Here is a 16,278-nt window from a genome sequence, read left to right on the forward strand (position 1 = left end):
GGTGGCAATTTTGTGCTTATTGTGTGCAAAATGGCACCTGTCACATCCAAGATCCATCACCTACCTTTGAGAGTATGGTTTAATTTATTTCATACCTATTGGAACACAAAACCAAAAAGCTTTGTTGTGTAGACAGGGTAAAAAGCATACTTATCCCCAAATATATGAAAAAGCACAATTGGAATCACTGATAAGGATTTTCTCCTTTCTGGGAATGCAGGTTTAACACTGAAAATACTAATCAAATCACCAATGTGGGAGTCGTGTTAAGTTGTATTTCTTCAAGCTAATGAAATATTAATTTATCAGAATTATACAGATGTGCATTGGCTTTTTTTAAAATTAGAATTTGGGATAGGACTTAAAATTACTTGGACAATCTTTTAAATATGACTTTGATACAGGTGTTGAAAACACACAATGAAATTTGAGTTATAAATTAGTTAAATTATTCCTGTAAACTTCCCTACATTCAGCTGTTCAGTTAGATACTGAATCATTTAAGTCTGAGAAGAGATAAATTTGATAAAAATGTGAAATCTTTCCAGATTATTATTCTGGGTGTTATGAATGTTAATATTTTAATAATCTTTATGATAAAGCTCTTTGTGCTTATTATTTAGAAAGATGACCTGAGTGTAATATGTTCTGACTTGGAATAGTATGTTAAGAATTACAGTAGGAAAACTGGTAGCTTAACCATGTGGTATGATGCTTGATTTGAACAACATGATTTCTCACATAAATTTTACTCTTTAAGTGTTTTGTTAAGGATTTTAAATTAGCATGAAGGAAATATGCATTTTCATAACTTAGTCATTTGTCCAATTAGTTTACTTGACATGCTACAAACTATACCGTTTGTGTTCTGCAGACAATAGGAATGATAAGGTGCACTATCAATAATTCCTGTTAAATCTGAGTCTGGGGGTAAGTGTGGCTTCCGGTATGGCAAAATTCAGACGCTAAAACGGTGTCATCAGTCGGTCTGTTTCAACGCTTACCTTTCTTCTACGTTGGCTTCATTCTTAAGCTGGCTTTCCCCAGGGAATGGCAGAGATGGCTCCCAGAAGTTCATAGCTTACATGTTTTTACAGCAATGCCAACTGGGAATAAAAAACAGAACATCTCTTATTAGAGGTGTCCAACACATGTCCTGAGGGTGACTCAGGTCACTGTGAATACTCTGGCCAGGCTTGGACCCTGGGGGTTAGGGAGTCCCACCTGGACCTCATGGACTGAGAAAATAATAGGAATGATTTGCCAAAGGAAAATCAGGATGAGTAGGAAGCTAGAGACACTCAGAAGGCGAAAACAAGCATGCTGTTTTATACATGTGAATATTAAGATCTAATATTTAGGGGCCAGCCTGTGGCTCACTCGGGAGAGTGTGGTGCTGATAAGATCTAATATTTAAATTGCATTTCCCTTTCCTTACTGTATTCCAAATACATTATCTTTCACAGACAATTTGATCTCTTATTGATACCAAACCATCTTGGACTGTCATTCTACATACCATATTTCATTTATGCCAAGAACACAATTTTCCAGTTTTAGTACCTCTAAGTATGGTATCTGTCTTGTACTCAGTGAGGTGTTGTGCTTGTACTGGCAACATTTTTTACTTCTTAGTGGTACATAAAAAATTGATGACATCTTAGACTTAATAAAAATAGTATTTTTCCATGATGTATGTACTTCAGCTTTTAATTATATGCTAATTTATACTTTCTAATCATATAAATATGCCCTTAAGAGCTTTGTCTTTGTCTTATTCTCTCTTTGTAATAGCAGCCATTGAATTGTATTTACTCAGCACAATGTTTGGCACATAATAATCAATCAGTAGTTGTTAAATAAATAAGTAAAATAATTTATTAATTAATTACTTGTGGGTGGGTTTTTTTTTACAAATATATACTTGCAAAACATCTAAATGTATGTACACACAGACATATACATAAAATATATATATAAAGGTTGAGCAGGCAGATATAACAAAGATCCAAAAATACAAGGCCTACGTAAGATAGAAGTATTTTTCCTTCCAGTAGTTGGTGGGTGTCCAGGGAAAGTAGGTGGCCCTACTCCACGTGGTCATCCAGGAAGCCAGCCTGTTGGGTTGTATAGGACCAGTCATGTTCTATACAAGGTTTCTATTTCTGGTCCAACAGGGCTTCTACTCCAGTTGTTTCCATTTCTAGGCCAGAGGAAGGTATACAAAGGATATCCAGGGCAGTTTAACTTAATGTGCCAAGAGTTGTACAAATCACTTTCTTTCACATCCCGTAGGTCTGAACCTAGATCACTGGAGACTCTTAGCTGCAGGTGAGGCTAGAAAGTGTAGTCTAGGTCACCACTTGCTAGGCTAAAATTCAGGAAGTTCTATTATTTAAAGGAAGAAGGAAGAAAATGGATACTGGGATAGCAGTCTCAGACAGAAGTAAAAACTTGTTGATAGAAGTTTGATTTTTTTTCCTTTCTTTATGAATGTGTAGTAATACTTTCTAAGGTTTATTTTATGAGGCAATGAATATAACTAATATTGAATTAAAGATTTTCTTAGATATTTGAACATTAGAAAAATATCAATTTTATTTCAACAGTATATACTAGTTAATACCATTTCGAGTAATCACTAAACAGTTACCACCATTTTCCTTCATTCGTTCATTTGGGATTTCTTGAGTTCTTGCTATATGTCAGGCACTGAGCTAGACTGATGTCACAGTTCTTATATTGTTATTTTTAATCTCTAGATGTTCAAATGGAAATGTGTGATTTTTATAAAGTACTCCAAAAACTGATGTTTTAGTATAAACTTGTTTAATAAGATTCGGTATAAATAAATGATCAAGTATGTATGTTTTTCTCTACCATAATAGGTTCTTCGGGTAGTTCGGCTTATTAAGATTTCACCTGCATTAGAAGACTTTGTGTACAAGATATTTGGTCCTGGAAAGAAGCTTGGAAGTTTGGTTGTGTTTACTGCGAGCCTCTTGATTGTTATGTCAGCAATTAGTTTGCAGATGTTCTGCTTTGTTGAAGAATTGGACAGATTTACAACGTTTCCAAGGGTAAGAATAAAAAATGCAGTCAGTTTAATTCATAATGTTATTTTAGTAATAACTATGAACATCAAAGTAATTTCACTTTACCAGTGGCTCTTAAGATTGTTGTATTTTTGATAATGTGGGATAATTAAATCTTAATATTTAAAATTATCTCTTGCGTAGGGTGCAGGTATTTGAGCACATTTTCAAGAATGTCAGATTATATATCGATTCTAAAATTCGAGCAATAACGTAATAGAATTAGATGCTGAATCCTGGAAGCTAAGGGTCTTAGCACCTGTAAATTAAAATATGACAGAATTTAAAGTAAAGTCTGCATTTTTGTGTTTATGAGTGTTAACATACTTTAGAATCTGTTTTACAGTTTTTATATTTTTATGTCAGGCATAATGTAGAAGGAAGCTTTGTTTTCAATATAATAAAACTCATAGGCTCTTCAGATTTGAAATGTCTTTAGAAGATCATCTAGTTCATCACTCTGCATTGTCATTAAAATTCACGTAGACAAAAAGAAAGTTAAAACTTAATCAATCCACAAACAGAACTTACATAGAAGTTACAGCCCCTCACCAGCAGGATCCTGAAGTTTAACTCCATATGGACTTAGAAACATAAAAAATACGTAATGAGCAAGACAAAAAGTGTATGTATTTTCACCATAAGTTGAAATAGTGAGGCCCATTCTATGAGAAGAATAATCTCAGGGTAAGAACAACATATAATATATTTTTTAAAGTTAAGCTTTGAGAGCAAATGGTCCGTACCCCTAAAGGAGAGAAGAATACAGCTTGCGTTATTTTTTTTTTAATCTTTTGTTAAATCTGTTACCTTGGCTACCATTGTGGGAATTCATTCTTTTGTAACACAGATTCTTGATTCACGCATCACCAGGCATTTGTTGAATGACTATAAAAAGGTAGGCAATTTTGGTGATCCTGGGGACATAAACACACTAAGTTCTCCGTCCTCAAGAAGTTCTCGGGTGAGGGGAGTAAGCAGTAAGTAAACAAAAGGCACTGCCGGCCTTGAGGAGGGGAGGCCGATACCCAGGCATGGAGGAGTCAAGAAGGCTTGTCGGAATAGGCGAAGAGCTGCACGTGGCCAAATGAAGTGTAGGGACAGTGTTCCAGGTCATGGGGACAACGTGTGCTAAAGGTTTCTTGTTCCAGAACTTAAGGGAGAAAGAACGATCAATGGTAAGAGGAGGACATAAGTCCAAGGAGCCTTGAGTTGGACGGAAGTGTGGTTATGTCTCAGTGACCAAGAGAGGGAGCAGGTGGAGGCTGAGATTATAGATGCATGAGAGAAAGTGAACGATGGCGAGAGGTTCTGAGGAGGTGGGGGAAGGCAGTATTCAGAGCATCGGGACAAAGATCGGCCTTACACAGGAGTGGAGCGGCCAGGTGTCCAGGTGGTTGTTAGGACAACAAGCCAAACTGAAAGTCACAGTCAAGCCTTTGTTTACTTACTGCGACAGTGCAGGCAAGACACAAAACAGGCACCGCTCCCCAGTGCTCCATTTTCCCACTGAGCAGCACTGAGTGAGGGTCGTGGACCAGTGCAGACAGTGGGGGGTGGCATTGCTGCATCACTAAGCAGTCCTGAACAGAAGGCTCCCGCCCTTTTAAGGACCTGGGAAGGGGGGAAGGAAGGGGGAAAGGCTGGAAGTGGAGAAAGCTGGAAGTGAGCCTCAGTGGAGAGCAGTACCTAGGCTGGGCCCCCAGTCAGGAGGCCTCTTGGGGACACCTGGCTAGGAGGGCAGCCGTGCACATGAGCACCGTGGCCTGGGGGGCACCTGGCTAGGAGGGCAGCCGTGCACATGAGCACCGTGGCCTGGGGGACACCTGGCTAGGAGGGCAGCCGTGCACATGAGCACCGTGGCCTGGGGGACACCTGGCTAGGAGGGCAGCCGTGCACATGAGCACCGTGGCCTGGGGGGCACCTGGCTAGGAGGGCAGCCGTGCACATGAGCACCGTGGCCTGGGGGACACCTGGCTAGGAGGGCAGCCATGCACATGAGCACCGTGGCCTGGGGGACACCTGGCTAGGAAGGCAGCTGTGCACATGAGCACTGTGGCCTGGGGGACACCTGGCTAGGAGGGCAGCCATGCACATGAGCACCATGGCCTGGGAGACACCTGGCTAGGAGGGCAGCCGTGCACATGAGCACCGTGGCCTGGGGGACACCTGGCTAGGAGGGCAGCCGTGCACATGAGCACCGTGGCCTGGGGGACACCTGGCTAGGAGGGCAGCCATGCACATGAGCACCACAGCCTGAGACTAGGGCTGAGTCCCGGAGCTCAGCTGTTTCCCATACTGCAGTGCCCTGACTGCACCCCACATCTGATGTGGGGAGGACAGCCTCCCCACCTGAGGCCTACCAGGCAAAGCCTTGTCATTGCCTGTGGTCGGGCCTGAGGATCACACATAGGTGTTTGGCCTGGAGCCGACTCCTCAACAGGAGGGTCAGCTCTTCCTGCAGGGACAGAGGGTGCAAGCAGGGAGGACCACGATGCCGTTAGCCCACCATCTCTTACTGGACCCTTCACTGCCCACTCTGGGGATATAAAAGGAGCAGATGGCCATCTTTCACATGGTGACACTGAGACTGTTACTATCATGGTTCACCTTTCAGTCCGGTTTAATTCAGGCCCATTGGGAGTCAGCCATTATTCAAGGCATCGGGGAGCCTAAAAGAAAATAATAATAAACCCAGTTCTCTTATTTATACAGTCTTATCTTAATTTCATATATTATCTTCATATTTTACCATTTCTTCTCATCTCACTCCACTGGTTTTATAACCCTTACCCAAAACTTTTTTAAGCCAGATGGTTTTTGGAGTTCAGAATTTTCCAGAGTCGTCTGAACCAGCACCTCCTAATTAACTCATTAATGTTTAAGTAGTGAAACACCAACCTTAGTCAAAGAAGGATCAATAAAGACAATAAATAAATGTCGGTCAGATCAGATTTCGCCACTAAATGAACTATCAAAAAAATAAAAGAAACTTTGCATATTTTGAGAAATGTTTATTTACGTTCTGTGCTTGTGACTAAGGGCCATGGGCCTGTGTGAAAGAGCTTTGCATTTGAGAGTCTGCACTGTGGTCAGACAGTCTGATTTTGTGTCACTGCTTCATTAATTTTTAGTTGTGTGACACTGAGCAAAATATTACTGAAGCTTTTATTTTTTTATGTCCAAAATATAGGTTAAAATGGTATTTTTCTCCTGCATCATGTGTACTGATATACACAGAAAATGATACAATTCGGCTTAGAAAGCATTTTTTTAAGGTTAGATTATACCCTATGTAGTATCTTTGAAGCTGGTAATATTATCTGTGTAAAAGACAAGGTTGCTTTTTTAGATCCATCCCTGACCGAGCCCCTCCAGATTTGCTCTGTTTTCCAGCCGTAGTAGTAATCAAGTAGCATTACATTTTCAGATCTCCAATTACTCAATTGTGCCTTTCTGCCTGATTACTTTGACCATCTTAATGAAAGCAACTCAGCGGCTCTGAGGCCCCTAATCAGCTTCTCAGCAGCTGACGACATTCACAGCCTGAACATGCAAAGTGACTAGGAGTAGATTTTTCCTTGCACATGGACGTAATTAAAAGTTAAATCCCTGAAAAATAATCAAATTTTATAAGAAATGTTAAAAATATTTCAATTGCAAAAAGGAGTCTATCATTCCTAATTAAATAATGCACTATGGATTGACAGTTCTCGTGTGATAGGGAATCATCAGCAAAGGTGAATGAAAGCACATAGCAGCTGAAGCTAGATTGTTCTTCAGACACTTGTCCATGTATCTTGCTCCCTTCTCTTACTAACATCTCCCCTTTGTTCAGTGGCTGAGTGCTTGGGATGGGTTGGTTAGTTATAGTGCTAGCCGAAGCACAGCATGGTAGAAGAACCAATTTTCTGTAAGAAAAATCACATGCTATATATCCCACAGTGAAATAGGAACTTTTAAAATCAGCAATTATTTATATTATTTTGATATTAGTCCAGGCCATCTGGGAGGCTGGCTACCAGCAACATACCTAGGGCTGTGGACTGACTGATGCGGGAAAATTAATGATGGGAGTATTTGTGAGACTAGCAGAGAGTTCACCCCCTGAAGAAAGCAGGGATCAGACAGAGGCAGAGGAACCTGGCTTGGCAATGTGGACTCAGTGTTGGTGCCAGGGGAATCATTTTTCCGTGGCTCTTTCTCCAACCTGATCTTGACCCAGCCATCCAGCTGGCATATGCTGTTTAGAAAACTAGGACTAGAAGTAAAACTGAAAACCTATTTGATTAGATCTGATTGTATCTTGGGCTCCCGCAAGCCACTATGAAATTATTCTAAAAGGACCTAATATGGACACATAAAGGGGATTTCCCCATCCAAATTTCAGGAAGAGAATCCCAGAGGAACAGAGGGACATCAGAGAAAACAGCAGCCTGGGCACATTAAGTGACCACTCAGTGCAGCAACCCTCTGAAGGAGTTCCACCCACATGTGGAAAATCCTCCTAAAATACTGGCAATAGGCCCCAAAATTATGCACATGGGAAGGGAATCATCAAAGCCTGTTGAAATTTGACCTGAGCGTTCATAAACTGATGCAGCCCAAGGGACCTTCAAGTTACTTATTAGTTGTTCATTTCTTTAATACTCCTTCCTTCTTCTTGTATTAGGTAATGGGAAATCACGTAGATTTTAGAATCATGCTTAAGCACTGCTGACTAGGTATGCAGTCTTGGTAACATTTAATTTGTCTGAATTACACTCATTTTTAAATGGTGGTGGTATCTGTCTAATTGATATCTTAACTAATAGCCCTATTTACAGGTGATAGAACTGATACTTAGAGAGTTTGGATAACCTACTCAAAGATACATAGCTTGAAAGCTGAATTTGTAATTGTCTACTGATCCTATCAGCTGTTATCCATTAGGGTCACATGTGCCACTGGAATGTAGTCAATTAGGATTAGTCAGAAGATATTTATTGAGTGCCAACAATAAAAATATTTTGTCAGTCCATACCTAGAAGGAAAGATGTATGGAATAGTTTATCAAAAACTTCCTGCAGACTTAATGAAATCAAGAAAGCATACAAGACATTAACATTGTTGAGGCATAGCCTATGGGTGATGGTAAGGTTCTTGTCAGAATCCTGGGCCTGTATCTGATATTCCACATCCCACAGGAAAAATATTATTTGTCACAGAAGATCCAACACATGAGACATGTGAAAACATGTTCCAGATGACAGTAGGTTTTTGAGTGAAGAATGAATAACAGTGCTAAACCCAAACAGACATCTATGATACTTATGCACTGCACCAGGCTCAGCATGCAAGATTCTTCCTTGCACTTTTGTTTATTCCTCCAGGATCCCTGTTGCCCTACATCACGGCTCTTACTCTTTTTTTTTTTCAATCCATATACAATGTAGTTGACTTTTGTGTCCCTTTACCGATTCCTCCCTCCCTCCCTCCTTCCTCTTCCCCCTCTTGCCCATCAACATCATATCTATTCACTTGCCTTATCAAATTCAAAGAATTGTGATTGTTGTATCTTCTTCCCTGCCCCCCATGTTTGTGTATTTATTTATTTATTTTTAACTCCCACAAATAAGTGAGAACATGTGATATTTCTCTTTCTTTGCCTGACTTGTTTCACTTAATATAATTCTCTCTAGGTCCATCCATGTCATTGAAAATGGCAGTATTTCATTCTTTTTTATAGCTGAGTAGTATTCCATTGTGTAGATATACCACATTTTCCATATCCACTCATCCGATGATGGACATTTGGGCTGGTTCCAACTCTTGGCTATTGTAACGAGTGCTGCGATGAACATTGGGGAACGGGTATACCTTCGATGTGATGCTTTCCATTCCTCTGGGTACATTCCCAACAGTGGGATAGCTGGGTCAGATGGTAGATCTATCTTCAATTGTTTGAGGAACGTCCATACTATTTTCCATAGAGGCTGCAGCATTTTGCAGTTCCACCAACAATGTATGAGAGTTCCTTTTTCTCTGCAACCTCACCAGCATTTATCATTCTCAGTCTTTTGGATATTCGCCATCCTAACTGGGGTGAGATGGTATCTCACTGTGTTTTGATTTGCATTTCCTGGATACTGAGTGAGGTTGAGCATTTTTTCATATGTCTGTTGGCCATTCGTTTATCTTCCTTTGAGAAATGCCTGTTCAATGGCTCTCACTCTTATCTCAACAGAACTGTCTGCATAATTCTGTTGCAAAGGCTTTTGCTGCAAGTAACAGAAAACTTGATTCCAACTGACTTAGACAATAAGGAAATTTATCTCACAAAATTCAAAAGATAATTCAAAATTCTTGAATCAGGAGGTCAGGACTTGGGATCTTTCACTGAAATTTTCTCCATTGTTGTTTGGATTGAATTGTATCCCCCCAAAGTGATAAATGCATGAGGTGATCAGCTATTCTGATTTCATCATTATATAAAATGTATCTATCAAAACATTGTTTTACTCCATAAATATATAAAATTACAATGTGTCAATTTAAAAATTTTAAAAATATATATGTTAATGTCCTAACCCCCAGTACTTCAAATTGTGACCTTGCTTGGAAATAGAAGTAATTGAGTTAAAATGAGGTTGTTAGGGTGAACCCTAATCCAGTACGTCTGGTGCTTTTATAAGAGGAGGAAATTTGGGCACAGACATGCATACATAGAAGGAAAACTACATAAAGATACACAGGGATACAGCCATGTGGTTGGAGTGGCATCTACAAACCCAGGAACACCAGGAAATACTGGCAACCCCCTAACGTTAGAATATACAAGGGAAGATTTTCCCCTAGAGACATCAGAGAGAGAGAGCAGAGCCCTGCCAACACCTTGATTTCAGACTTCCAGCCTCTAGAACTGTGAGACCGTACATTTCTGCTGCTTTAATTCACCCAGTCTGTGGTACTTTGTTACAGCAGCTCTAGTGAACTGATACAGCTGCCTTCTCCTTGTGTTGTCTTCATGGGTTAGGAAAATGGATGTAACATTTCCCGTCTTCTTGATGACATCTAGAGGAATAAGTGGGTCCTCTTTTCCCAGGTCTCCTTCTTAGGAGCAAAAAAACCTTTCCCGGTATCACGTGGGTGGGATTGGGTAACATGGTCATTCCTAACTCCTGGGAAGATGGCTGGAATTAAAAATGGATGTGAGGAGACAACCATTAAAAACACTACAATGGTCAAACCCAAAACCTGACAAGATTTCCTTTCTCTCATCTGTCTCCAAAGTTCCTATATGCTGTGTGCCAACAGGGTGTGTAAATAGGCAAGTGGTAGAAGGAGGGCTGGTGTTTAGTTCCTCTCACCAGAAGCGTCTGGGCCCCAGCTCCTTCTCAAGTTGCCCATATAGGTACCTGCAAAGCAGGCAGCATAGGGCTGGGCAGAGAGTAGATCAGTTGTAGGGTTTTGCTCTCCCTGCTTTTATGGTACTGGCCACTTGCTGTCATATGACATTGACATTTACACACAGGTATCTTGAGGTTGGAAGCACTGTGCATTCCATGCACCTCCCAAAGCACTCAACACTGTGCCATGTGATCAGTAAGCATCAGAAAGTAGAGTCAGGGAGGACGACAGCCAGGAGAGTCTCCGCATTCAATCTCATGAGATGGAGAAGGGGTGCTTGGATTTTTTTCAATGGGAAAAAAAGAATGATAAATTGATAGAATCTAATAAAACAGTGTTGTCGTTTCAAGCCAATAACTTTCTATTTTAGTTTGGACCAAACAGACACACTACTAAATAGAAATAACAAGTAAAATCAAATCCTGCTGTAAGGCATTATCCAACAGTTCCTGTTTTTTTGGGATGAATATATTGTAGTATGAGTACAATTTAGATTAACTTTTCATGATGGAACAGCCCATACAAGTTATGAAACACATTGGCGTAAGCAGGAGCAGCCTCAGTCTTTCCATAACAAAAACAAAAACAAATTGTGTGTTTTCCCACAGTGGCCTGACAAAAGCTATAAGCACAGTTTCACTAAGGTTTTACTCAGTTTTTCCTTCTATTTGTTAGATAAAGCAACCTCTAAGTTACTAAAATAATTTGCACTAAACATTCACTGTACATTTTTAACTGGCTCAATATCTTTATTCCTTCTAATTTCCCACTAAAATGATAATACACAGGCCTCATTTGTTTTGCATTTGTGCAAATGGGGATAGTTTTTATTTATAAGTAATATACTATCCTCCGTAACATGAAGTACTTGAATTTTAATATTATTTATTTGATATAGGTTTTCTTAATTTTCATTCTCTAAATGTTGATTACTTGCTCTATTAAATTTTCACTTAAAAATCATGTCCAAAAGAGTCATTATATAATGTAAGCAACAAATGCTATAAAATACTTAATTATAAATTAATTTCCCTGTTTCCTCTCACCATCAAAATAACTAATGCTTTTATTTGTTTGTATTAAAGTGTATTACTGAGAAATCTGAAGAAGCAACTTGCTCCTTAATTTTTTTGTTACTTGCCAGATGCAGTTAAGAAGTATGACTACATTTTTAATAAATTCAAGGTTTATTTTATCTTCAAAAGTGTTAGTTCAATTAATATTGCTGAAGTCTTTATTATTTTTGCTTTACTGTTTTGTCTTTCACATACTTTTAATTTTGTCATAAAATATTTCAGCATGCAAAAGGATATAAAAAATAATAAAACATATTCCTCTGCGGCCACGCACACTTTAACAAACACAACATTAGCAGTAGATCTAGAGTTCTTGGGTGCCCTGACCGCTCTCCTATCACTCTCTCCCTTAGAGAACCACTTTTCTGAATTTGATGTTTATAATCTTAGTACTTTTCTTTATGTTTTTAGTGCATATAGACATAAACTGAAAATCATATATCTTTTGGCGTAGTTTAAACTTGCCTCGTATAATCTCATATTGCACTATTTCTTCTGCTAATTGTTTTTATTGCTCAACATGTTTGTAAGATTTGCCTATATACGTACATGTAGCCGTATTTTATTTATTGTCATGGCTGTAGAAAATGCAACTATACATTGTAATATATATATATATTTTGCACTATTGACATAAACATTACAGTTTATTTTTTGCTTCTCCTATATGGTAGGCGAATTCTAAGACATTCCATGATATCTGCCCTCTGGTGTACACACTCTGCGTAATCCCTTCCCCACATGTATGAACAGGATTTGTGAATATATGTGATGGGATTTCACCCTGTGAATAGATTGCTAACCATTTAATGTTGAGTCAGTCAAAAAGGAGTTTATCTTGAATGGGTCTGACCTAATCAGAAATACTGGGCCTTTCTTGAAGAGAGATATTTGAAGCGAGAGAGGTCTTCTGTTGGCTTTGAAGAAGTAAATTGCCATGTAATGAACGGTCATGTGGCTAGGACCCTGGCCAACAGCTGTCAAGAAAGGAAGAACTTAGTTCTACATCCACAGGGAACTAAATTCTGATCACAACCCAAATTATGTTAGGAGACCCCAAGCTCCAGATCAGCCTGAAGCCAACACTTTGATTTTACTGTTTTTTGAGTCTCTGAGCAGAGAATATGGTTATACAATCATGCCCACACTTTTGACCTATAGAAACTGTGAGATAATAAAAGACTGTTTTAAGCTGCTAAATTTGAGGTAATTTGTTACACATCAATAGAAAACTAATGCATCCAGGTGTTGGATGTTTGTGAATTCAAATAATGCGGCTTTGAACATTCTTGCACAGCAATTTGTGCACGTGTGAAATAATTTTTTTTCCGGGTATGTAGGTAGGAATAGAAGTGCTGAGTCTTAGAATAAGCGTATCTTCAGCTCTAATAGACATTGGCAAATTTGCATTCCAAAGTAGTTTTACCAGTTTATCTGCTGTCTGCTCTATACGAGAGCACCCTCTACTTCACAACTCAGCAACACTTGTTCCTATCGGGCTTTGTTTTGCTTGAAACATTTAGCTCTTCGTTTAACCTGAATTGATTTTTGTGGCAGCTGTGAGATAGGGGACAATTTTATTTCACTTCCGTGAGGATAACCAATTATCGCAGTACCATTTACTGACTAGTCTATCCATTCCCCACGGTTCTGCGGTGCCAGCTGTTTCGTGATATGATTCAGTGTGAGAGAGCCCGGGTCAAGACACACAAGCTCTCTTGTCATCTCCTTTTGCCACGAGTTTGTTCTCTGGTCAACCTTCTCTCTGAGGGTAAAGCCCAGGAAATAGTCAGCTTTACTCAAGTATCTCAGTTAGCAACCTCCACCCTTCAAGGGTCTGTGACTTTGCCTCTTATGCCTGACACAACATTAAATCCAAAGTCTAGCAGAGATCATACGTTCCCTGGGACGCTGCCTTTCCTTGACTCGAGCTACTTCTTCATTTTTGGTCCCTGCAGTTTCCATTATTTTTTTGTGATCTTAAGTAGGCCTTTAAAAGGATGTTTGTGTACTTTCCTGGGGTTTCTTAATCATATTTTTTCTGTACATGATCAGAAACTGAGGTTCACTGATACATTTTTGAGAAAAATAAATGGAGGCGCTCTGTTGACTGTCTTGCAGACGGATATCTTCCTGCAGGCACAGTCCGAGGCCGGGATCCCAGCGCTGGCATTCGCCATCCGCAGCCCCACGTTTCTTTGCCTCTGTCTGCATTCAGGATATTCTCTCCTCTTTGAGTCTCACGTCTTCTTGTTTACATGCGCCCAGTCTGCTACACCATTGAAAGTCATTTTTCACGAAATATCTGAAACATTCATTCACAATGAACACTAACTAAATCATATGCCTGTTCTGTTGTTCATAATTCCATCAGCATTCATTAGGAATAGAGCTATGAAGCGTACAGACGTGAACAAACGGACTCACTGCCCCCTTTAGCTATAGCACACTCAAGAGCCTGCAGAAGAACTCAAATAACATCCCGTAGTAGGAAATATAAGAAAGAGCTCACATAAACCAAAAGGTGAAATAGTTTACAATAAGTATACTCAGATCTAAAGCAGTATCAAAGATGTCCTGGAGAGTATTTAAAATTTCTGGGAATTTGCTGTGTGCCAAGCACTGTGATTCCAAATATCATCTCATGTTAATTAGAGGAAGAGATGGCTTCTGTGCAAGGAGGTCTGCAAAGCTTTATGAAGGTTGTCTTTAGGGGTGACTGTGACTTCACAAGTTAAGGATTTAGGTGACAGCATGAGGTGAGGGCAGATTCCATGTAAGGAAAACCGAATGAGTAAGTCAGAGATGTGGTTGGAACTGTGACACAGGAGAGCCACTGAACATTTTTACTGTCTCTTTCCTTCCTGGAAAATGGCAGAAGAGATGTTTTGAGGAAGGCTGCATTGGAAGAATTGTTAGTTCTCTGAGGGGCTATTTTCACGGAATAAAATTCATTTTTATTGACCAAAGACAAAAATTCACAATGAGTTGAAGATTTTCAGGCATCTTTGGAGGTAACTTTTTATTTTTTCTGTGAGGCCATAACTCTGTCACAGTCTCATAAGGTGAGTCTTGGCTGAAGCTTTTGGCCAAATTTTTATCTGACTGGACATGACTCTGCAATAGAAACCAGCAATTTAGTTTAAATTTTAAAGTAATGACATGATATAGCATCATGTAGCCAGCCCCCTCCCCCCCCAAAAAAATACTGTAAAATTAACTTTTTAAATTTCCTTTCTGCTGTAACATTAGGGTGTTTGTTTACTTATATTTTGCTCCTATTTGAATGTATTTTTGTGGTGACTCAACTGTGTCACAGCGATAAAATTATATCCTGTGCACATTTTCTAAGAGGATGATTTTGATGCTGCATGAATCGCATAGAGATGGCTGTCTCTTCCTGTTGTGTAGAGATATCATTGGTCCACTGAACCACAATCATTGCAGTTATTGCTTTCCTTGAATAAAACATGCTCATATCCCGCCCCTAACCTGAGAACTTTACTCTTTCAGGGAGGAACTTTCTTTGCACCTGTAATATTCCGTTTCTGTTGTTTATAACAAAATACACAGAACTGGGTGATTTATAAAGAAAATAAAATTTATTGCTTACAGTTCCAGAGGCTAGGAAATCCAAAGTCCAAGGGACACATCTGGTGAAGGACCTGGTGGTGGCAGGGTCTCACATTGCGAAAAATGGTAGAGCAAAAAGAGCAAGAGAGAAACAAACTCTCCTCTTCCTTCTTTTAAAGCCCTCAGAACCACACCCATGACCACCATTTTTAATCCACTCATTACTGCATGGTCCAACAATCCAATCGCCTCTTTAAGGCCCCAACTTTCAGTTAACATAATGGGATTTTCCACCCTCTTAACAGTCACGGGGGGTCCAAGTTTCTAATACATAAAATATGGGGACACAGCTCATGCTTCAGTGAATTTGGGGGGACATAATTCAACCCACTACAGCACCTCATCATATTTTGATAGTTTTCCACCATTCATCTTATTGGCAGCTCTGTAACTATTAATTGCCATATAACATTAAAATTATTTTGATATTCAGTGTAGTCCATTGTACCAACTTTAGAAATCAATGAGAGTCATTAATGAGAAATATTAATGTCTCAGTCAGTTAGGAAGCACTTCTGTAAGTATATTTTCACTGATGAGATGAAAAGGACTATATTATTAAAAATTTTGTTGAGTCTTGCCTGCAAAAAAATACAATCTATAATCGGACTCTTCAACTATTGTCGCATGGCTACTTACGATTTTCCACCAATAAAAAGAAGATAATAATACATAATGTAGAGGATTGTTAGGCGGGTTAAAGGAGATGATAGACACAAACTATTTAGCTCTATGCCTGCCATGTAACCTGCAGTTAACAAGTAGTAGCAGCCAGTGCTGTTCTTTTTTTTTTTTTAAATTTTACTTTGTCGATATACATTGTAGCTGATTATTGCTCCCCATCACCAAAACCTCCCTCCCTTCTCCCTCCCCCCCTCCCCCCCTACAATGTCCTTTCTGTTTGCTTGTCGTATCAACTTCAAATAATTGTGGTTGTTATATCTTCTCCCCCCCCCCCCGGTTTCTGTGTGTGTGTGTGTGTGTGTGTGTGTGTGTGTGTGTGTGTGTGAATTTATATATTAATTTTTAGCTCCCACCAATAAGTGAGAACATGTGGTATTTCTCTTTCTGTGCCTGACTTGTTT

At 39.4% G+C, this 16,278-nt stretch overlaps 1 protein-coding gene across 2 annotated transcripts in view; it reads left to right on the forward strand.

Annotated features, from left to right (window-relative positions):
- The window catches only part of NALCN (sodium leak channel, non-selective), a 304,715-nt gene that overhangs the window by 149,289 nt on the left and 139,148 nt on the right, over window positions 1–16,278 (forward strand). For both annotated transcript variants that reach the window (XM_063102662.1, XM_063102664.1), the window contains one exon: window positions 2,889–3,080. In XM_063102662.1, the coding sequence (XP_062958732.1) occupies window positions 2,889–3,080 (192 nt within the window). The remainder of the gene's footprint in view (window positions 1–2,888; window positions 3,081–16,278) is intronic.

This window comes from Cynocephalus volans, chromosome 7 (assembly GCF_027409185.1).
Source record: "Cynocephalus volans isolate mCynVol1 chromosome 7, mCynVol1.pri, whole genome shotgun sequence".
Lineage (NCBI taxonomy): Eukaryota > Metazoa > Chordata > Mammalia > Dermoptera > Cynocephalidae > Cynocephalus > Cynocephalus volans.